The 23,100-nt window shown below is 53.2% G+C and overlaps 1 protein-coding gene and 1 long non-coding RNA gene across 6 annotated transcripts in view; one reads left to right on the forward strand and one right to left on the reverse strand.

Moving 5' to 3' along the window:
• The window catches only part of SLCO2B1 (solute carrier organic anion transporter family member 2B1), a 46,015-nt gene that overhangs the window by 19,112 nt on the left and 3,803 nt on the right, over nucleotides 1-23,100 (forward strand). For all 5 annotated transcript variants that reach the window (XM_072794643.1, XM_072794644.1, XM_072794645.1 and 2 more), the window contains exons 7-11: nucleotides 2,185-2,375; nucleotides 9,829-9,931; nucleotides 13,644-14,001; nucleotides 17,192-17,357; nucleotides 21,695-21,858. In XM_072794643.1, coding sequence (XP_072650744.1) covers nucleotides 2,185-2,375; nucleotides 9,829-9,931; nucleotides 13,644-14,001; nucleotides 17,192-17,357; nucleotides 21,695-21,858 — 982 coding nt within the window. The remainder of the gene's footprint in view (nucleotides 1-2,184; nucleotides 2,376-9,828; nucleotides 9,932-13,643; nucleotides 14,002-17,191; nucleotides 17,358-21,694; nucleotides 21,859-23,100) is intronic.
• Nucleotides 1,696-14,980, reverse strand: LOC140615014 (uncharacterized). The gene is made up of 3 exons (XR_012015693.1): nucleotides 14,737-14,980; nucleotides 7,356-7,464; nucleotides 1,696-4,845 (listed from the first exon to the last, which is right to left on the reverse strand). It is a non-coding gene; the product is annotated as an uncharacterized lncRNA (long non-coding RNA).

The following is a 23,100-nucleotide window of genomic DNA, read 5'->3' on the forward strand; positions in this document are numbered from 1 at the left end:
CCACTGAGCCCCCCAGGCGTCCTGCAGCTTCCTCATTTTTGAGACACTCTCCCTCCTGTCCCCCTCCCAAAGCTGTGATCAGAATCCAGTAAGAGATGAAGAGAGGCTGTAGAACACCATCAGATGGGCAGTCGTGTTATCACTATTATTACACCTCTTCACCTAGTCCCATCCCTGAGCTCCCCCAGACCCCAGCCCATGCTCAGATACACTGCAGGGCAGACAGGGGCACATACTTTCTTGGGCTGTAGGGAGCTCCCATCTTTAGGGGGAACAAGACCCAGGTGAAACAGAGAAGCCTGCAGGAGAGAACGTCTGGAGCAGGATTTGGTGAGCTTGGGCCTACCTCAACTGGGAAATTTACTGGGTGACCTCGAAGGACCCTTCCAGTCCTGACCACGTCAGAGTCTGGGAACCTGTGCCGAGGGCACCACTTAAGGAACAGCAGTCCCTGATCCAGGCAGTGGTTGGGGTGGTCCAAGGAGTGGGACTGAAGCTTGGTGTGAAGGCAACCAGGAGTGGGAGGGGGAAGGGTCCCCAAGCTCTGGCGCCCTGCAAGGAGTAGGAGAGGATTCCTCTCACCTGGAGATTTTCAGCAAGCCCTAGAAACCTCAGGGGACACACATATGAATGGATGGACACGCAGATTCAGCTTCTTGCTCTCTAGCTTTTGCACAAGGGTGCCTCCTGGGCAGCTCTGAACAAGATACACTAAGCATAGCCCTGTCCCACCCTCCTTCCTTCTAGAAAACTGGTACCATGAGCCAAGTGTGAGTTCTGGTTGTCTTCCTTGGTTTTCCCAGACATGCCCCACCCAGCTTCAGGGAAGGTGGGGTATTTTCTGGCTCTGTTGACATCATCTGGCAGATGGGGCTCCTCCACTGGCAGATGTGGTATTCCTGTAGATTGATCTCCCTACCCTTTCCCTATGGGGGATTTCATGGGGTGGGCAGATCACAGGCACAGATGGGTGTGTAAGAAGCAGAGGAGTCAGGGAGATGCCTGTGTTCGTACTCACCAGGCTGGCAGGGGGAATAATAGGTGGAGGAGGAATTAGTGCAAAAGCCAACTTCATCCCCAGCTTCACAGATTCATTTTCTGGGTGCCAATTGTGTACTCTGGACCCTGGCCAGGAGAGCTCAGAACCAAGCACCTGGGAACCAGCCCTACTCATGGAGTTGGTGTCATTATGCATTGGTGCTGCTATAAAGTTGTTTGCGGATGCTATGGCAATTGAGGGAGGAGGTATCTAACTCAGCCTTGAGCTCAAGGGCTTGGGTGGGAGATGTGGGCACTCCAGCCAGGAGACACATCTGGAATAATTTAGTCCCAATTACACCTGGGGAACCTGTTAAAGGTCAGACTCCTCGGTCACCTTCCCAATCCACCCCATGGTAGTTTTTTGTTGTTGTTTTTTGTTTTTTGTTTTTTGTTTTTTAATTTTTATTTATTTATGATAGTCACACAGAGAGAGAGAGAGGCAGAGACACAGGCAGAGGGAGAAGCAGGCTCCATGCACCGGGAGCCCGACGTGGGATTCGATCCCGGGTCTCCAGGATCGTGCCCTGGGCCAAAGGCAGGCGCCAAACCACTGCGCCACCCAGGGATCCCCCCATGGTAGTTTTAAGTTGGTCTTGGGTATTTTTGACAAGCACCCTGGTGATCTTAATGATGCAGGTCTGAGATGCACAAGAGTAGTCCTAAGCATCAATTTAATAATAATAATAATCACAACAGTAATGGTAAGATGAGGAAGAAGAATGAATATCTATATCGCACATACCATGTGCTTTACATGCATTGGTTTCTATGATTCTCACACGATCCTGTGATGTAGGTACTCCTATTGTCTGTATTTTACAGAGGAAGAAACTGAGACAAAAAGAGGTTAAATGATTTGCCCAAGGTTATGTTAGTAATGGAATTCAGACTCAGCAGTCCATTTCCAAAGTCCATAACCTTGACCACTAAACACAATGCCTCAGTAGTTGAAAAGCTGAGGTCCAGGAAGGATCAAAGCCTTGTCTAAGGTCACACAGGACGTAACTGGCAAAAGCCACAACTGGAGCCTCGGTCTCCTGACTCCTGGCCCAGGCCACCCCATGTCTCCAAAGGCCAGTCCCAGGGTGGTGGCCAAGAAATGACAGCCCATCCTGACCCTAACACCATGGTCTTCTCTTCCAGGTGGTATCAGGCTGACCTCAAAGGACCCCCGATGGGTGGGTGCCTGGTGGCTGGGCTTCCTCATCTCTGCTGCTGCAGTGGCCCTGGCCGCCATCCCCTACTTCTTCTTCCCCAAGGAGATGCCCAAGGAGAAGCATGAGCTCCGCTTTCGGCGAAGGGTCTTGGCAGCCTCAGCCTCAACGGTCAGCAAGGTAAGCCCCCTCCAAGTCCTCACCCTGGTCCCAGCTCCAGCCCCCACCCACTTGTCTTCCCTTGTGACTTTAAACATCATCCTTCCTGGGCACTACAATTCATGGCTTACAAAGTCATTCTGTCCAAGCTCCACAGCATCCCCCAACAGCCCCACACATGAATACGGCCTGCCCCTTCCACAGCTGACATCAGGGGCCAGAGGAGGAAGTGACCTAGCCAAGATCACAGGCCAGCAAGGACAGCACTGGGATGAGAATCCCAGCCAGGCTGAGCCCATGCCCTCTGTCTAGCCATCACACTGTCCGCCTCTCTGCTCGTCACTTCACGGTTTTTGTGAGTTCTAAACATGTCATGCTGGAGCAATATTGAGAAGTAGGAGCAGGTGAGAATGTAGGAGCGGGGGAGATTGGTCTGACAAGACTTCTCTGAAGGGGCAGGATTTGAGCTGGACTTTGAAGGATGGTAGAAGCCTGGGGAGGGGGCATTCTAGGTGCAGACACAGCATGGACAGAGGAGTCAGCTGTAGAAATGAATCCAGCCTTTTCAGAAGCAGTTAGGGGACAAATGCATATTGAGTGCAAGCTCTGGGCCAGGTGCCAGGCCGACACTGGAGCTCAGCACATGGTCTCTACCCTTAAGACAGGTGCGGCCTAGTGGGGACCAAGATTCATTGATAAGGAGCAAACTGTGCAGTGCTCGAGGGTATCTTGCTGAAACCTTCCCATTCGGCTGAGGGCCAGGTGTCCTTTCCTCAGAGGAGATCCACTGGGCAGGAGAGATGATTTGGGGGTTTTCCAGAGGCTCACCAGAACATGCGGCCTTAAAAACAATCAATTGGCTCCAAAGTACAAAAAAAATGACAAAACAGAAAGGTTGGATAAAAGTTCAATGTGTCATTAATGTTGACCGTGTCAGGTTTTCTTGAGCACTTACACACATTTTATTACATTCTGAAACTTTGCACGTTCGATATTCTCTTTTCCCAAGTACTCATCCACAACATTTCTGTGACCAAGCGTGTGGGGTGATCTTATTTCACAGGGAAATAATGGTTGAGAAACCACCATCATAAATTATTTGCTGCTAAGTAATTCTAATTTCAAAGGGACGATTTGTAAAAAGCCTGTCGAATATTTTGCAGCAAGAATAATTCTATTTAATGAGGCATGTTGGTGCATTTGAATATGCTTGCTGTGATGTGAGACAGGACTTCCAACTTAGAGCAAGAAAGTTTGGGCCTGGGAGAGAGGGCTAAAAATGTCTTTGTCTAGAAAAGCTAGAATTTGAGCCCCAGTCTGTCCAACCCCAAACCTGGCTGCTCTATGAACCTCACTACCCATCCCCCACCTCTGCTGGAGCATAAGTTTTATATGTGGGAGACTAATGAAAATTGATGTTAGAACAGCCAATAAGGGCCAGAATAGGAAAGGTCTTGCCTGCCAGCTTCAAGAGCAGCTGGTAGCCCTGGAAGGAGGAGAAATGGGAGTCCCATGGCTCTATCACCAGGTTCTTTTTTTTTTTTTTTTTTTTTTTTTTTAAATTTTTATTTATTTATGATAGTCACACAGAGAGAGAGAGGGAGACAGAGACACAGGCAGAGGGAGAAGCAGGCTCCATGCACCGGGAGCCCGATGTGGGATTCGATCCCGGGTCTCCAGGATCGCGCCCTGGGCCAAAGGCAGGCGCCAAACCGCTGCGCCACCCAGGGATCCCCTATCACCAGGTTCTAAGCAGAGAAAGGGACCAAGGGGGTATGTGGGGAGCAGTGGAGGCAGGGAGGCTGATGCAGGAGCTCTGGCTGTGGTCTAGGTAGGAAGCAGTGCGCTGGCAGTGAGCAGGGACAAAGAGATGAGTCCAAGAGCCACCCAGGAGGGAGACTGCTCAGGCCCGGGTACTGCTCTGCTATGGGACATCCCTGGACAACACAGGGCTGGGCTGGTGCCCGGCTCAGAGGCAAAGGGAGGCAGGCCCTGCAGAGGGACCATTTTCAGGGGAAGAAGACAGCTTGAAACCACAGATGGCCCTTACTGGTTCTGCCTAGCTCAGGCCAGAATTTGAATGAAGTAAGAATTCCTAGAACTTGAGGGAAGAGTTCTTAGAAGTCAGGGTGGTGATAGAGGAAGCAAGGAGTTTCTGGTTATGGGCAATCTCCAGGTTGGGCCTTAGATCTGAACAGAGAACATCCAGTTGAGCCATGGGGTGAAGAAGCAAGGCTGAGGCATGTCCGGGCTGAGTCATGTGCCAGTTGTGTGACCTTGAGCGAGACACTTCCCCACTTGGTTCTGTCTCGGAAGATGCCAAGGGTCGATTCCTGGAGCAATATTCTGTGTGCCTTGAAGTCTAAGAAAGCACAGTTTCTGGAGGTGACGCTGCTGTGGTGCAGGCTCCGGGTTTGAAGAGCTGCCGCTCTGTGATGCTTGGAAACCCTGGCTCCCCGGCTGTGAACCTGTCTGGCTGTCTGGATTCATTCTGTCAGCACATTGGGGATGGGGAGTGAGGAAGGAAGGGGGTGAGAGGTTCTTAAAAAAGAATCGAAGGCTGAGAACATGATGATCTGCTTCCAGCAGCTCTCAGGCAATAAATATTGATGTGGGAGGACTTGTTCTCCCGCCTCCCCGAGGCAGCCTTGGCCAGCTCTGCTTGCAGTTACTCGGGCTGGCCCAGCCCACTCAGGCCACAGGCCATGGAAGGGGAGGTAGATGGACCAGGAGGAAGGGCCCAGTTAGGCAGAACTGGCAGCCAGAAAGCCCAGGCCCATGGATATGGGAGGTGTAGCTTCTGTAAAGAGTGGGAAGAGGCGGGGGGGGGGGGGGGGCGGTGTGGAGAGTGAAGGGGAGAATGTTTCTGAAATCCCTTTGAGTAGCTTCTCCCAGGCTCAGGGGTCTCCTAAATACCCTCCTATAGGGAAATGCAGTTTTTAATGGTGGTGTGTAATATAAGGGTTTTATGACCCAGCGAAGCTCTCTGACCTCAGTCTCCTGATCTGTACGATGGGCAGAGGTTTGGAGCAGGGTCTACCCGCTCTGACAGGTTCAGTGATGTCTTCTCCAAATGGAGCAGTACATAAAGCCCTTTCACTGTGGGAGAAAAGGGTGCAGCCCACAGCCTCGGTCCCAAGAAGCTCTCAGGCAGCGAAGGAGGCCAGAAGCCAAGAGAGGGATGACTGATGGACAGCTCATGATGGACATGCTTGGAGTTCTCTGCCTGGGGGGAAGGGAGCCTGAATGGTCTCCACAGGGAAGATTATGAGATGGTAGATGGGGGAGGCCATACAGGACAGGGAAGGCCAGGAGCTCTGCTTTCCTGCCTTTGATTCCGCCCATGTATCTGTGACCTCATGGTGGCTACTTGACAGCCTTCTAGGAGGGAACCAGGGCAGGCCTTGGCTCTCTGGAAGCCTCAGTCTCCCTCTCTATGATTGGCCAGTCTTTAAGGTCCTGTCAGGCCCCAGGACTCCTGGCACATGGCTCTGTCGAGCCTGTGGAGTAGAGATGGCCTCTTCGGGGCTCCCCAGCTGGTCATCCGGCCCTGTCTGTCCTTGTGGTTGCAGGATGCCACTCAGTCAGCGGCCCTCCTGTGTCCTCCATACCCGCAGGTCCCTCTGAGTGGCCGTCCTTGGGGCTGGGCCAGGGACTAAGAAAGGCCTCATCCATCGAGAGCCCCCATCCCCACCCAGCCTCTGAGCACTACTGGCCTCTGTCACCTCTCTTGGTTCCTATCACCCAGGAGTCTCCATGTCTGTTATTCTAGGCCATCTCCCAGAGTCTGGGATCCTAACATACAGTTTTAAAGTTCTGTGTTTCTGGTCAAGATTCTCAAGTGCCTGTGTTCTACTATTCTATGATTCTGTGCAAAGTCTGTCTTGGGGGTTTGCCTCCCCAAATTCATGTTTCTATGTGGCTGTAATTTTGGCCTATGAGTCTAGGAGTTTATGAAATCTGTTTTCTCCCAATCATGAACCTGATGTGCTTCTGTGGAAGAATGGTCAAGGACAGGGACAGGAATGGGCAGTGGCAGCAACGTTGAGAACTCAGGCCTTAGGGCCAGCTGAGAGGTTTCTGTTCCCATGGGATTCTGTGCTCCTTCTGCAGCCCCTGAGAGGTCCAAGGTGACTCGGGTTTCCCTTGTGCCTGGGTACCTCTCCCCCCACAGGCACTGCCTCCAGATCCCGCCCAACCAGCCTGGGAGCCCTGTGATGTGTCCTTCCGTATCCCCGGCAACCCAGGCCTTGTGACTCCACTCCTTGTGGTCGGCCTATGAAGTAGGTTCATTTATTCCCATTTTACACCTGAGAAGGTGGAGTTACAGAGAGATCAGATAACCTGACTGCAGGGCTAGTGAATGGTGGAGCTGAGATTCAGACCCGGGAAGAGCATCACGGGACCTCACTCAAGACCAAGAGGCAGGAAAATAGAAACAGCAGCAAAAGGGTATCAGAGAGGGAGGAACACAGGAGCATGGACCACACAGATGAACTCAGTTGATATAACCGCTTATTTGGTTCTGAGCTTGCTGGTAGCCAAAGGGAGAAGAGCAGCACGGCCAGTTGCACAGACTCAATGTGAGAAACCCCGAGCATGTCGCAATCCTCAGTGAAGCTCTGATCACTCCGATCTCCAGGCACACTGCTAGAAACAGTCTCCCTCCCTCCCACAGCGGGTGGGAAGTCTAGCAGATAACCCCACTCCCGGGGCTGCTTGCCGTGGCCACGTGTGAGGGAAGCTGAGGGCTGGCAGAGAGCACCCTATCACCTGCCAGGGTCAGCGTGGCTCTGTGGGGCTGGGGTCACAGCCTCACATACAGCTTTCTAGGGACACAGCTTCCCCTGAGGGCAGCTCCTGGGGCCCCCGAGGCAGACCTAGGGCCCTTGCATGCACCAGACCACACACAGCATCCTGCATCCCACAGGCCTGCAGCAGTCAGCACATGGCCCCGAGAGGGGAAGTTCTAACCAGTCCCCTCAGCACAGGCCTGCTGACCTGGGCAAACTGCAGCCAGATGCGTCTGACTCCAAGCCCTGCTCGGAGCAGAGCCACAATGCTTCTGGTTCCTGGAGCCGGCTCTTGGTCAGGAGTCCTCAAAACAGATCTGGGGAGAGAGGCACAAACCTGTAAAGAGCACAGGACAGGAGCGCCCAGTGCCCACCTGAAAAAGCTCGAGTCCCTTTGCACGGCCCTCCAAACTGCCCAGCTGCTACCCCTGCTCCCACCCCAGCCCCTGCTCCCACGGTGGCTTCCCGGTCATCTCCCGCACACAGGCCTTTCCCCCGACCGTGCTTCCGCTCTAGCATGCCTCACCCTTCCTGTCCACCCAAATCCCAAACCTCACTTCTCCTGGAGGCCTTCCCTGAGCACCCCACAGCTCTGGAAGATCCACCCCACCCCTGCTATCTCCAAACCCCGTGCTCTTTTTCCCAGCATGAGATAGGGGTGAGACGGTGGTACTGGAGGACCTACATTCGAGAACCTCCTCTGCTTATTGCTCCTGGGGCCTCTTCTAAGGCCTCAGTTTCCTCTTCTGTGAAAGAGGTGCCATAATGACCTCTTCACCAGGCTGCTGTAGGAATCAGCTGACACGGTGGATGTGAAGGTACTGGGTAGACCACAGGGGACTGGACGTGCAGACCCTGTGGTTGTCTTCACTGTTTACATTGAGAACAAGGAACTCAACAAGATCTTGCCTGTCCAAAGGCGGAGCCTGATTGTCGGTCCTGATAAGAACGCTGGGAGGGGGACGCCTGCGTGGCTCAGTGCTCAGTGGTTGAGCATCTGCCTTTGGCTCAGGCTGTGGTCCTGGGGTCCTGGGATCGAGTCCTGCATCAGGATTCCCACAGGGAGCCTGCTTCTCTCTCTGCCTATGTCTCTGCCTCTCTCTCTCTCTCTCTGTGTCTCTCATGAATAAATAAAATCTTAAAAAAAAAAAAAAAAAGCCACACATTGGGAGATTCTTAGTTTACCTCAGTACCTCCTGCCTCCATTCCTGGGGCCGTACCCCAGCTCTAGCACCCCTCCCTTGGGTCCCAGGGCCCTTCCCCCACCACTCTCCGTGCCTTGGCTAGGACAGAGAAAGGTACGAGCAGATTCTGATTCTCTTGAAGGCAACATGTCCCAAAGAAATATTACGTGAGCCACATATGTAATTCTAATATTAACTGGTAGCACATTTCAAAAGTAAAAGACATTAATTTTAATAATATGTTTAAATTAACCCACCATATCTAAAATACTCTCATTTCAGCCTATCATAAATTTTAAAAATTAAGAATGAGGTATTTTCCTTTTTTTAAAGATTTTATTTATCTTTTATCAAGCCGGTGCTTGATACTCAATGGCACAATCTCAGTGTGGACTGGCTATGTTTCCAGTGCTCAGCCCCCACATGTGCCTGGTGGCTGCTGCATCAGACAGCACAAATCTAAGGAGTAAATGAATAACAGAGCCACAGCGCCTCACCCAGTGACTTAGACTGTGGGCTTTCAGGCCCCTTCAGAGTACTCCACAAAGGTGCCTCCATGTCTGCCTGTTTTGCACCACGGGCCTCTGACTCACAGGGCGTCGTGGGTAAAGGTCTCCACTCAGACAGGCTTGAGCTCAGATCACAGTTCTGGGCAATGTTGAGCAAGCTACCCAAACTCACAGCTACTTTGCTCCTGTGTGGAGTGTACGTCTCCTTCCTTTGCAGGTCCCTGTGAGGAGGAGAAATGTGCATCCGGAGCCACCAGGCCACATACCGGTGGCCTGGCATACCTGGAATCTCCATTCTGCTAGGCCCCTGGGGTACTCGGTGCAGACCCTCTGCTCCATTCTGAACCAGAAGCAGTGTAGGAGCTTGCTTGCATTGCAATAGTCTCTCTTGTTGATCTCATTTTTCTTCAAGAGCCTGACATTGGCCACACCCATTGCCTATCTCAGCCATCTCTTGCATTCCTTCTGTTCATAGATATTTATCAGATACCCACTATTCCACCCCAGGCCCCTACGCTAGGCACCAGAGTTTCAACAGAGAATAAGATAAACACGATCCCTGCTCTTGCAAAGCTCGGAGCCCAGTGGGTGAGAGACACTGAGCAAGGTTTGACTCAGACCTAAGTGGGTATGTAAGATAGTAATTTTTCCTGAAAATCAACTTTTCTACTCTGAATGCCCATCCTGCTGGTTTAACATGACACTCAACCTCAGCCTTTCTCAGGGATCTCCCACCAAGGTGAAGCAAAGGTCCTTCTAGGGTGTTCAGGCACCAGAGAGGTCTCACCCCCACCCAGCAGGCATCAGGATCAATCCATCCACACCCATTCGGGACCAAGAACAAATGGAACACACTGACCCTACTGCTTCTGATGAGGTGATAGCCCCGTACCCTCTTCTTTCCCAAAGTATTTCCCCAGCCCAGGGGCATCTTGGGGCAGAACTGTCTGGCCATCTAGCTGACTGCCTTGGTTGTGTGTCTTCCCAGGGTGAAGATTCTCCCTCTGAGAAGAGCCCGGGGGCATCCCAAGAGAAGCACGATGGCCTTGCCCAGATTGCACCAGACCTCACAGTGATCCAATTCATCAAAGGTAAGTGAGCTCAGGCCAGGATATAGAGAAGTGGGAGCAGAGGTGTATTGGAGGCTGTACAGGGTCCAGCCCCTTCATCCCCTTCTTTATTTATCTTTCACACCTATGGACCCCTCAGGAGCACCATATACTCCTATAAGTCTTTGCTTATATGATCCCCTCTGCCTGGAACATGAGTTTTTATTGCTATCTAGCAAAATCTTTCTTGTCCCTGTAGGTCAAGCTCAAGTGCTATTCCTCTGCTTCCCCTAACAAGCCTGGCTCTCCCTCCTCTCAGCTCTCTAAACTCTCAGGGCCAATAATCTTTGCTCTGCTTCTCTCAAGGACTATTAGGGGAATCAAATGGAGTGATGAATGGAAAGCCTTTTGTACACTATTAAAAAAAATTTTACTTATATAAAGTACAATTTTTTTTTTTTCAATGATCACCCCTGCCCTATTGCTATTATTCTGACAATGTCCTGGGACAGTAAGTTGTGCTGCCTGTGGTTTAGGAGGGTAATGAACATGGGGTTTGCTTCAGCACCCACCCCTACCCCCACTGAGGACTTTTGAAACAGGAAGTTAGGCTCAATTCTTGGAAGTGTGATGTTGGGATACCAGTAATCCAGCCCCCAGTTCTTTAGCCTCCCCAGGGTAAGGGGGGTGGGTGGGTGCTGGACTACATGGGGCTGGGCTTAGGGGCAGGAAGGGCTTAGATTCCCTAACCTTAGATCACCCCCAGCTGCTGGAAGGCCCCAGCAGGCTGCTTCATGGGAGAGTTTATTAATCACTGCTTTGGCTTCTGCCCAGAGGGAAGCTGGGGCCAATCACTGAAATTGGATCCTGCAGTGGGTGTCCTGGGCAGATTGTCTCTGGTTGTTTCAGCTTCTCCGTGAGCCTAGAGGACACTGAGGCAGGGCTAGCCATCGGTCTTTTAGTTGGTCAGCAAGCCTGGCTTCAGGGCTTTCTGCTGAGTTCCAGAGGGATCAGCATGACCTGAGGCTTGGCCTTGACCACATGCGACCACGGGGGGAATCCAAAGGGAGGAGGAACAATGGCCCTGCAGCTAGAAGAGGCCTAAATTCTTGGGAGAAGACAGTCCCTGAGTTAGAGAAGGCCCCTGTCTGATAGAGGAGACAACATCCTTGAGTTAAGGGAGGCCCCTGACACAGGGAAGAAACATTATTCCCAAAGTGAGGGAGGACCTAGTCCCTGAGCTGTGGGAGGCTCCGATCTGATAGAGAAGACATAGTCTCTGAATGGAGAGAAGTCCTAGCCTGCCTGATGGAGGAGGCACTGCTAAGCTAAGGGAAACAGCTATCTAATGGAGGTGCCCCTGGAGTTCCCCTTCAGGTATTCCTATCTAAGTGAAAGGCATATCCCCACCCTCCAGGAATTTTCCAGCTGTTCTAGGGATAGGCTGCAGATGCTGAAGAGCCAGAGGATGGTATGATGGCTGAGATGATTAACACAGGAGAAGAGGAGAGAAACAAGTAACGAGCTAGAGCCCTCCCACAGCCAGAGGCACAGGAAGTGGGTGGGGTGGGGTATCCTAGGCCGAATGGCCTTTACACTAGGACTCAGGAAACCCCTGGCAACTGCTGGCCTTGCCCCAGCCTCTCCAGATGAATTTGGATAGGTCCCTGCCCCGCTACGAGCCCCCCTGTACCATGAGGGCACCAATACAGCCTGGGCAAGTCCTGGCCAGGGCAGCTCAAGGATGGAGGGAGGCTGGCACAGGTACCTGGAGTGAAGGCCACCTGTCATACCTTCTCACTCCACCGGCTGGCTGAATGTGCTGTGTGTAGGCCAAGGGACTCAGGACAGGAGGCAGGCCTGGGACATAGAGGAAGGGGAATTCCATGGCCCCAGCTCTTACCCACCCATCCTAGACTATTTGTCTTTATTTTTTGGCCTCTAAGGAAACAGTTCCTGGCCTGGCCCAGGGGGCTAGGGAACTAGCTGACAGGGCTCTGGTCATGGTCTGAGGACAGACAGAGATTTCCAGCAACAGAGAAATCCTGCTACTGCAGGAACAGAAGGGACCTCCCACTTGGTGCAGAGGAGCCCCAGGACCAACTTTCCGCACAAGTCCCGACTGCCAAGAGGTTTGCTCCTCCAATGTGTCTTCTTAGAAGGGCAGAGAGAAGAAATGGGTAGGAAATATCAGAAAGGGAGACAGAACATGAAGACTCCTAACTCTGGGAAACGAACTAGGGGTGGTGGAAGGGGAGGAGGGCGGGGGGCGGGGGTGAATGGGTGACGGGCACGAAGCGGGGCACTTGACGGGATGAGCACTGGGTGTTATTCTGTATGTTGGCAAATTGAACACCAATTAAAAATAAATTTATTATTTAACAAAAAAAAGCAGGGCCTTTTCTTCTCCCTCCCCCACACCTCACGTTAGCTTCCATCTCGCCTCCGGCAGGCAGAAACACGTCTTTCTCTTTTGCTGTTAGTGGAGGGAGAATTGCATGTGTCAGAAGAGAAAGCATTCTTGGTCATCACACTGGCCACCCAGGGCGCAGATGAACGCTTTGGAAGCTCTTTCGAAACTTACCCCATGTTACGTGCCTTTCAGGGTAGCAGATTTGCCCGCACGCAAAGCACCGGTTTAGGAGCTAACGGGAGTGGGGAGGTTGTCAAAGCCAGACCTATCGCTTCCAGGCCTCTCTCTGTGCTGCTGTCCCTGCTGTGTCCCTAACCCTACAGGAATTCCTTTTCCAAAAGATCCATTCTTCGGGCCCTACTGAAGAGAAGCCACCCAGCACCTGTTCAGTTTTCACCTTCTCTAGAGATCGTACTTCTGCCCCAACATTTTGATACTTGATCATGTATTGGCCTGCATGTCCATTCATTCATTCCCTCATTTATTCCATAAATATTTACTGAGTGCCCTGCTATACCCCAGGCTCTGCAGATTTAGCAATGAACAGAGCAAACAAAAAGCCCTGCTCTAAATGAAGCTGATATGCTGGTGGGGTGACAGTAAAATAGCTAAGTAAGCAAAACATGTGGGTAAAGCACCGTGGAGAGGAGAAATTAGGGATGGAAGATCAGACGAGGGGCTGCTGTCCCATGCTGGGGACAACGGAGGGAAGACAAAAGCCTGGGTTGGCTTGGAAAGAGCGAGAGCAGGACAGGATGAAAAGGACGTGGGCGGTGGGGGGGGGGGGGGATAAGATGAGTAAGTAGAACAGAAGACATGGAACGAGGTGGGATGAGATGAATGGAATAGAATCTGATAGGAGGTATGGAAAAGAAATAGATGGAATCAAATTTTGGATAGAATCAAAGGGAAAGAGGCACAATCGAATAGCGTGCAATCTCACTCAATGGAATAGAATGAAACTGAGCTTCAAGAGCAGAGGAATCCCTGGGTGGCGCAGCGGTTTGGCGCTTGCCTTTGGCCCAGGGCGCGATCCTGGAGACCCGGGATCGAATCCCGCGTCGGGCTCCCGGTGCATGGAGCCTGCTTCTCCCTCTGCCTGTGTCTCTGCCTCTCTCTCTCACTGCATGCCTATCATAAATAAATTAAAAAATTAAAAAAAAAAAAGAGCAGAGGAGAATTAAATGGGAACGAGTCAAACGCAATGGGATAGAATTGGGTGCAGTAGAATTAAATGAGACAGGATGGAAGGAGTGGACCAGTTTGAACAGGGTGAGACAGGACAGAAACGAAAACATGCCTGGCCTGCCCACCTGACCTCCTCCCTGCTCACCCCAACAGTGTTCCCCAGGGTGCTGCTGCGGACCCTGCGCCACCCCATCTTCCTGCTGGTGGTCCTGTCCCAGGTGTGCACGTCGTCCATGGTGGCAGGCATGGCCACTTTCCTGCCCAAGTTCCTGGAGCGCCAGTTTTCCGTCACAGCGTCCTACGCCAACCTGCTCATAGGCTCCCTCACCATCCCTTCGGCCATCATGGGCATCGTGCTGGGGGGCGTCCTGGTCAAGCGCCTCCACCTGGGCCCCATGCGGTGTGGCATCCTTTGCCTGCTGGGGGCGCTGTCCTGCCTACTTCTCAGCCTGCCCCTCTTCTTCATGGGCTGCCCTACTCACCAGATCGCAGGCATCACCCGGCAGCCTGGGTGAGTGTGTGCTCAGAGCATGTAAGAAGCAGGTGGGGAAGGTGTCGGGGAGGGGGTGCAGACAGGGCCAGGGGAGTGGGGTACCCACCCACCTCAAATCTCACCTTCTACCAGCACCTTCGCCTCCCCTCTCCTCCTGGCTGCAGAGCCATGGGACTGCTCCCTCCAAGCCTCCAGGGAAAGGGTCAGGCATCACTAAGAGGGGCGAGGAGGGGATTTCACAGACAGGACAGCTCAGGCCCGGGGAGAGGTGGAAGCCAAGGCACGGCAAAGCCACTGGTGTGGACGGCATCTCCCGAGGGGCCCCACCCCGTGGGCCAAGCGGAGGTAAGGCACGTCGAGAGCAGGACCCCGCTCAGCGTGAGGGAGGCTCCACTCCTGGGCAGGGGAGAGGCCTGCCTGGGAGCCTGCAGGCCTCCATCCCTGGAGGGTGGGGATGTGGAGAGAAGGGGCGAGCAGGGGCTGGAAGGCATCTGTCATGGACAAGGCAGAAAGGACTGAAGCCCTAGGGAGGAGTTGGCCTAGAGGCTTTAAAGACTAGGGGTTCTGAGAGCTCGGCAGCTAAAATTCTGTTGTCCCATGACCCTAAAACTCCTCTTTTCCTCCATCGGAAGCAGCACCGGGAGGAAAGCCTCGAAGCCTATCTCCCTTCTCCGTCTCTCTGTCCTCCCACCCTGCCTCAGACATACACCCTCTCCCACTGGGGACCGTCTTCCAGACAGTGTTGGAACTTACATTGCTGCCTCTTCTCCAGAATGATTTCACTTCTCCTGGGAGCTGTTCCAGGCTTAGGCTGGCCCAAGACCCAGCTAGAATTCCCCAACTGCCTCTGCTCCCACCTTTCCTGGGCGTCTCCTCCCTCTACCACAGGCTGGCTCTCCCCACCTGAGGGAGGCACGGCCCTTCTCTCTGGCCCCGGCCCCACAGCACACCCTCTCCCTCATCATCCTTTCCCTTCCCCTCCTTCCTTGTCCCTTCTTCTCCCAGACAGTAAGGCAATTCTGCTGCCTCCTGGCTGCAGAGTCCGTGTTCTAGGCACAGCAGGTGGAGCTTTAGCCAGGCCCTCTGAAGTCCCTGGTCTGAGAAGTGAGCCACGGCCTTTAATATTTTTGTTGTTGTTAATATTTTTAAAGATTTATTTATTTATTTTAGAGCAGAGGTGGGGGGTGGGTGGGGAGAGAAAACATGTGCCTGGCGGTGAGGGGCAGAGGGACATAGAGAATCTCTAGCTAACTCCCCACTGAACACGGAGCCTGGCATGGGGCTCAATCCCAGGACCCCGAGATCATGACCTGAGCTGAAATCAAGAGTTGGCTGCTTCACTGACTGAGCCACCTGGGCGTCCCAAGCCAGGGCCTTTAAATGACTTTTTTTTTTTTTTCATAAAGTAAATGGAAAAAAAGTCAGCCTAACACACATGCCTATTTCCCTTTCCTTTTGCCTCTCACCTTGACCCTGACATCTCATCTCATTGTGTTCTCATCTTTGTTCTTGCTATTTACTCCCTGAGATTTGGGTTCTAATTCATTGAAGAAGCTTTTTAGGACCAACTGAGCAAATTCAGGAGACTTTTTTCATATTCCAGCCCAACTAGTGATACTGACAGCTGCCAAGAACTGAGGGTCTCCCATGTACCCAGTGTCCTGCCCAGCTCTTCCCATAGTCTGTGTCATTGAACCTTCACAACATCTCTGAGATGGGTCCTACCGTTATCCCCATTTCACAGATGAGGATGGTGAGGCTCCAAGAGGTGAAGTCGCCCAGCCAGGGCTATCCGGCTGGGAGGGACAGAGCCTGAAGGCAGGGGTCTCCCCACAGGAGCAAGGGGCTGAGGAAGAGCCCCCAGCTCTCATCCAGTCACCTTCCTGCTGCCTGCAGGGGCAACCTGAGGAGTGCCTGCCCCTGGGCAGAAACCCCTGGTGCAGCTTCAGCTCAGGCAGTGCCTTGCCCGTTCCCCCTCCTGCCTGCCAGAGAAGCAGGAAGAGATGACCCCCACCACTGTGAGAAGGAGACCCCTACCTGAGGGAAGGAGTGAAACTCCCCACTTGCTCCATGCCCCCTCCTCACTCTGGTTACCTCTGGCTGACTCAGCAGTTATCCTACCCACATCCCCAGCCCCCTGTGGAGCTGAGCCTCTTCTCCAGGGAACTGAGATCTCACTAAGCTGGCCAGGCCTGCCCCTCTGCCTGTGCCTCTGCCCATACCCACCCTAAGCCCACAGGACCCTCAGCCACCCACTCCAGCCTCCTCCTCCTCTGTAGCCTGGCCGTAGGCTCCCTGGCAGGTTTTCTCCCTCCTAGCCATGAAGTCAGGTCATACTCTGAGCCCCAGGGGCCACCTGCAAATGGCACCCCCCCAGGGTGACCTACGCTCTTGGACTCAGCCTCTCTCCTGATCTCCTGCCCCTATCTACCCCATCCTGCCCCAGCTGACTAGAATGGGGGTATTCCTGGGACTTGGGGGCAGGCCCTCCAAAGGGAGTTACTGGGACTAAGTCATGCGGTGGCCACTGGGAACAGTGTTGTGACAGTGAGCTGAGAGGTCATGAGGCTGCATGATGGTGACGGGAGGGGATCCCCAGCTGAGCTGACAGGCAGGGATGCTGAGGTCCAGAGAGAGGCAGGGATAGGTCAGTGATCCCACAGCTAGTCAGGTATCCTGACTGGTCCAACATACACAACTCAAATTTTCTAAGAAAAGAAAGCAAATCCAGCCCATCAAGAAAAAGGCACTTTTCATCTAAGACTAAATCCCAGGATGAGTTTATCTTGTGTTTCCTAAAGAGAGGCCATTAAGGGATGGAGATATTTGCCAAAGTTCAAAGGCTCATAGGATCCCAGGGCTGGAAGGGGTCTCGGAGGCCTCCATCAGACTCTACTTCCACTCTGCCCATCGGGAGGCTTCCTGCGGCTTCTAGCCCATCTCCCTGCTTGCTCACCTCCATGACAAGGAGCTCCTCATGGCACCATCACAGGGCAGCCTTGATAGTAAAAAAAAAAACAAAAAAAAAAAACAAAACAAACAAACAAAAACAAAAACAAAAAAAAACGAAAAAACACCTCTGTGTGGAGCTAAATCTCTGGCCACTGTTCTCAGGGTGGAGAGCTGGGCTGCAGGGTGGAGGTGGCCCCGGTTCATGGTCTGGGAGGGGGAAAGCCAGGCTAACCCTGCCCACCTTCTCTCCCACCAGCAACCTGCCTGGACCGGAGCTGTTTCCAGCCTGCTCAGAGCCTTGCTCCTGCCCATTGGATGACTTTAATCCTGTCTGTGACCCTAGAGCCCATGTGGAATACCTCACACCCTGCCAGGCAGGCTGCACAAGTCTGGTGGCCCAGGAAGCTCTGGACAAAAGCCAGGTTGGTCAGGCCTCTGACTGCTTCCTCTGCCCCCGCCCCGGGCTCCACCCTCCCTGTCTCTGTAGGCCTTTCATGCTCCCCCATCTTTGAAAATTCTCATTCAGTGGCTCTTTGTCTGTCTGTCTATCTATCTGTTGGCCAGTCTGTCTCCTTCTGTTGGCCAGTGTAGAATATGATTCTCACAATAAACTTTTATTGCCCATCTGGGCCCAGCCACGTGCCAGGCCTCAGAGCACAGGCGTGCACCAGATCTGGCTCCAGCTGTCTGTGCAGTGGAGAGGCAGAAGGAAACAAGTCAGGAATTCTGGGGGTGGTGATAGGCAGGAGACATGGTCCCCACAGCTACAGACAAAGATGAAAGAAGATGCATCCTGCCTAGTAGGCTTCCTGGGATGTGGCATCTGTGCTGGATCCTCCAGGATGAGTGAGCAAACTAGAAAAGGGCCTTCCAGGCAGGGGAAAGAGCAGAAGCAGAGTCTGGAAGCAAGCACATGCACGTGGCATGTGCACACATGCACGCAGTGTTTCAAAAAACTGCAAAGAATCTGTTGGAGCAGAAGCCTAAGGTTTCAAAAAGGGAAAGTGAGGCTCAGGCAAAGAAGGGCCTTGAATGCCGGGCCACCATCAGGGATTTTATTAAGGGAGTGATGGGAAGCATTGGCTAGGCTATGATAGGGTCAGAGCCATGTTGGATCATACCTGAGGCCACAGTATGGAGGAAGATGAGCAGAGGGCAGGCTAGGAGATGGGGAGACAGCAGGGAGCCTGGCACAGTGAGCCCCATCAGTTATTCATTCAGTCAACAAACCTTCACAGAGCCCTCCTCTGGGCCAGGCCCTGGATTGGGGACAGAGGACCCAGAGCCAAGGGGTCCTACCCTAAAGGAACTCCCAGAGGGGAAGAGAGTGGAATAAGTAGCAGCAGCTACTCCTCTTCCCCTTTTTCCTCAGTGCCCCAGATGACAAATGAGGATAACACCTGCCTTCCTCAGACCCCCAGGCTGTAGAAGAGCATGCGTGGGGCTGTGCGGTGTCAGGCTGGCCATCATGACAGCACGTCCCTCTCTCCAGAGGTCCCCACCTTTGTCATGTGGAACTCCTGCCTTTGCATCCTGCTGGGCATCAGTGTCCAAGCCCAAGGCTCCTCCAGGTAGAGACCTAAGCCCCAGGGGCTGGTGCAGAGGGAACCACCTGATTTATGGGGCTTCAAGCCAACAGGTGCCACCTGGGCTGTGCAAACTGTTTGCATTTGCAATAATCGCAATCCCAGCCTTTGGGCCTCCTTAGCACTCACTGTCTTTGCCTGGTTTCATCTCCCTGAGACCCTTCCAGAGGACCCCAGATCTTGTCAGCTGGGGCAAGATCCCCAAGGGAATAGTCAACTTTTTGTGGATATGGGCCCCTGAGCCCGAGGCCAGGCCCTCAGTTCGAATCCCTGTTCTACTTGTAATTGGCTCTGTTACGTCAGGCAAATTATTTAATCTGTGCCTCAGTTTCCTAGTCTATAAAACAGAGGTGATTGTACTGAGTACCTACTGTATACCAGCTACTGTGCTAAATGCTTTCCTCAGGTGAATTGATTGGAGAGTGAGTAAGGAGCCACATGACAAAATCCATGAAAAGCACTTAGCACAGTGGCTGGGAAATTTCAAGCACTTGGTAGTACACACTCCTGTTAGTCCACATACACATGAGAAATTGAGGCTCGGGAAAGGACCGGGCATTGCCCAAAGTCTTAATGCCAGAGCTGGGACTATAACCCAGGGTTCTGGCCTCCCAGCCCAGCTACCTCCCCAGAGCATCCTCAGAGGTTGTGTCTGGACATAGTATTTGGAGGAGGGTGCAGCTGGGTCTCGGCCAGCCCTCAGGAACTGTCCCTCTGGCCTGGAGTAGTCTTGCAGCAAGCCAGCCTCCTCAGGTGGACTGTGAGCGAGCTGTCGGGCCCAGGGCTGGGTGGCTTATTGCCCAGGGTGGCTCAGAGGCCAGGGTGGCTGTGCTCAGTAACTGTGAATGAGTAAATGACCAGGGGGATGATGGGGAGGGGTGGGCAGCTGGTGGGATCTGAGGCTCAGGGGGTGAGGCTGAACCCCCTGGGGAGTGAGAATCAGAGGCAGCTGGAGAGACTGAAGTCATCCATAGGAAGCACTTCCTGCCGAAATTAGACGAATGTGAACGAGAGCTGGGAAAACTCTAAGAGCAGGGCCTCTAGCTTTGTGTCCACCCCAAATCTTCTGCTACTCTGAAAGGGCGTGCGGGCAGGGTATTTCTCTGCTAGCAACCTTGCCTGGAATATTTCTCCCCTTACCTGTCCCTCCATTGTATCTCCAAGCCAGTAGGTTGTCAGCCTGCAGGCAACGCTCCAAATGGTATATGCTCAGCAAGCTGCACACATGTGGCACCTTAGCCATGCATAGGCACCCTGCAGCCACAGAAGAGCACCCAGTTACCCAAGCCTGAATCCCAGGTCTCTCTCTCTCTCTCACCTTGCCCTAATTCTACCTCCAAAGTATCTCTCAAATCAAAACCTTTTCTCCATCCTCCTTCGCCTCTGACCACTCTTTCTATGTTGGGCCTCTTGGCCTGCCTCCACTGTCTGGCCCGTCCTCTTGCAGGGGCCAGAGTGGCTTTTGTACTGTCAGCCTCATCCCTCCCATGCTTAAATTCTTCCCAAGGCTCCCAGACTCCACCTCAGGGACTCCTAACCCTTTTCACAATGGGAAGTATCTGAGGCTGCCATGGCTAGAGGTGAGAGGCTGCCCCAGGCCGACCAGGCCACCTCAAGGGCTGATGGCACCCATCCCTGCACACCCATGTCCCAGCAGAGGCTGAGGCTCCCTGGGACACACTGGTGAGAAACTGTTGTACGGAAAAGAAAAGCCTGTGCTTCCTGGCTTGCTTTGCTCCTGCAAGACACCCGAAGGCACTGGCAATCGAGACCATTTCTGAAAGAATCCGAAGCTGGAAGGTGTCTAGGCCACATGGGGGTGGGAATGCGGGTGCAATCAAACACGCCCCTGGGCCAGCCTGGGGGCCATTCCCTGCAGTTTGAAAAGGGGTCAGCTTTTACACATTCTTCAGCCTTTGGAGGGGTCCCAGTTTGTGAAGGGGGAGGAGCCTCCTATTAGACTTCACCATGGCAGGAGGGAGGGCTAGGATTTGTCCTCGGGCCCTCGAGTCCCCAGGCCTCAAAGAGCTCTAAGTCCCTGTCTAGTACAGGTTCTGTAAACATGCTGTGGCCGACACTTGTTTCAGGACTCTGCTCACCAATCCGGGTGCCAGCCTCTCTCAGTACTAACCCTGAACGTCTTTCAGTTTCTGCCAGCTTGTGGATGCACTCAGGACATTGTTTCCAATACTTGACCCAGCATTTTGTGTCAGTGGGATGACTGGCAGGGTCCCCAGTCCACTGTGTTTCTGGACACAGAAGTCCAGGTTTCTCTTTCCAGTCCCAAGCTCTTCACGATGCCCTCCCAGCACAGCCCTCGAGCGCCTCCCCTCTGCCCATCCCTGCCTGCACTCTCCACACCAGGCAGACAGAAAGATTTTGTTGGGTTCTTTCCTGCTACTTTTATGTGATTTTATATTTGTCCTTCCATTTCAGTTTTCCTCTTGGCAAACTCCTATTCATTCCTCAAGGCAAACTCCTATTCATTCCTCAAGACCCAAATCCAACAGCCCTCTCTGGTGAAACCTTCCTTGCCCTCATCTGCTGCAGCAGGGTTCCCACTATGCTGTCTGCCTGTCTCTCCTGGGCTTGATTCTCTCCTGGGGAGTCTCCTCTGCAACCAGGTGCCCCAAAAGACGTCAGTAGAGTAGAAAGGGGCGGGGGAACACTGAGCTGGAACATCAGAGTTCCTTCCCCAAAACACTCTCGGTTACTTTGATTCCTGGCACAGTCAGGAATTTGGAACATTCTGACATCTCTAGGTGAACGAATGAGAGAGTTTGTGTGCACGTGTGTGTGTGTGTGTGTGTGTAGGTGTGTGGGTGTGTGCTGTGGGACTGTGGCGTGTGTGTGTGAATGCCAGATGTATGTGAGCATGTGTGAATGTGCATGTGTGTGGGTGTGGTGTGATGGGGGGTGATGCTCTCCCAGCCCCTCTCCCTTTCCTGTTCTCCGCTTGCCTCTCCCCACGGCCTCAGCCCATGTGTGCATAAAGCAGGGGTTCGGGCACCTGCCTGGCTGCAGGGGTCAGAAACGCCAGCCTCCGGCCGGCTCTACCCCAGCTGGTTAGTGCCCACGGGTCTCTCGCAAGCCTTCTGGGACCTCGGGCGCTTGGCCAGCTGCTGGCCCTTGGGGGCTCCTGAAGGCTTTTCTCCACTCCCTTCCCACTCCAGGTTTTCTACACCAATTGCAGCTGCGTAGCGGGGGGCGGACCCGTGTCAGCGGGCTCCTGTGACTCAGCCTGCAGCCACCTGGTGCTGCCCTTCATGTTCCTGGTCAGCCTGGGTGCCGCCCTGGCCAGTCTCACCCACACACCTTCCTTCATGCTCATCCTAAGGTGAAAGCAGGCGTGGGCCCTACCTGGTAGAGATCAAGAAGTCCTTAACCCCAGACGGAATAAGGGATCCCGAAGGCAGGGTTTGAAGGAGGCCACCTGGGTGTCCTGCTCCCCCACCACCGCGAACAGACCAGATTCTCACTGCCCTGCCTTCGTCCTCATGGCATCCTACTAAAGTGAAGCCCCTCCCCGCCACACCCATTTATAGATTAGAAAACCGAGGCTCAGAGAAATTCAAAAGCCAGACCCAAGTGTTGTGGCAAGTGTTGGGTAGAGTAGTACTGAGAGCCAGGCCCCTATTTGCCCCAGGGGAGTGGAAGCCACACTGAAAGTCCTGACCCAGCTACCCAGTCACAGGGAGGAAAAAGTGGAGTGTCACCTGACTGCCCACCTCGACCCTGCCTATAGTTACAGGGTGGGCCACAGGAGGCACATGGAGAAAACCAAGCCCTGGCAGTGTGGTTCATGATTCTTCAAGCCAATGAGCCTGATATATGTCCACGGTGGGCCCAGCCCACGAAGAGCAGTGCCTCTTTGTCTAAGATCTTTTTGTTTTTAATTATTCATTTATTCATGAGAGACACAGGCAGAGACACAGGCAGAGACAGAAGCAAGTTCCATGTAGGGAGCCCGACATGGGACTCGATCCCAGGTCTCCAGGATCATGCCCTGGGCTGAAGGTGGTGCTAAACCCCTGAGCCACCCGGGCCGCCCTGTCCAAGATCTTTCTGGCCATTGTCCTGAGGTAGCCTGCTGGGACTAACAAATTGTTACCTGAGGCCAGAGTCAGCATTTCTAGGGTGGGGACAGGAATAAGGGGACCTCAGAGCAGAATAATCCCAAGTTTTCCTTATGCTGGAGTTACTTTTATTCCCTATCTGCTTTCTGGAAAAGTAAAAAGGGGATGGCACTTCCTTACAAATATGGAAAGACACGTAGATCTATAAAACTTACGGCCACATGAGAGAAGGTAAAGGAGTCAGGTGTCCCGGCAGACAGCCCGGGTAAGAGGAGTTAATGCCAGCAGTGTGCCACAGATTCTGACTCTCGACACCCACCATCTGTGGGATCTTAACCAAGTCACTTAACCTGTCTAAACATTCATCAGTCTCCCAATCTATAAAATGGGGCTACCGGTATAACCTACCTCATGGGGGTGATGAAAGGGTTGCAGTATAGAATGAGCCCTTAGCAAGCACTCTGCAAACACCAAGTGCTGGTATCTCTAAGGAGGAGCCAGTG

Source organism: Canis lupus, chromosome 23 (assembly GCF_048164855.1).
Source record: "Canis lupus baileyi chromosome 23, mCanLup2.hap1, whole genome shotgun sequence".
Classification (NCBI taxonomy): Eukaryota; Metazoa; Chordata; class Mammalia; order Carnivora; family Canidae; genus Canis; species Canis lupus.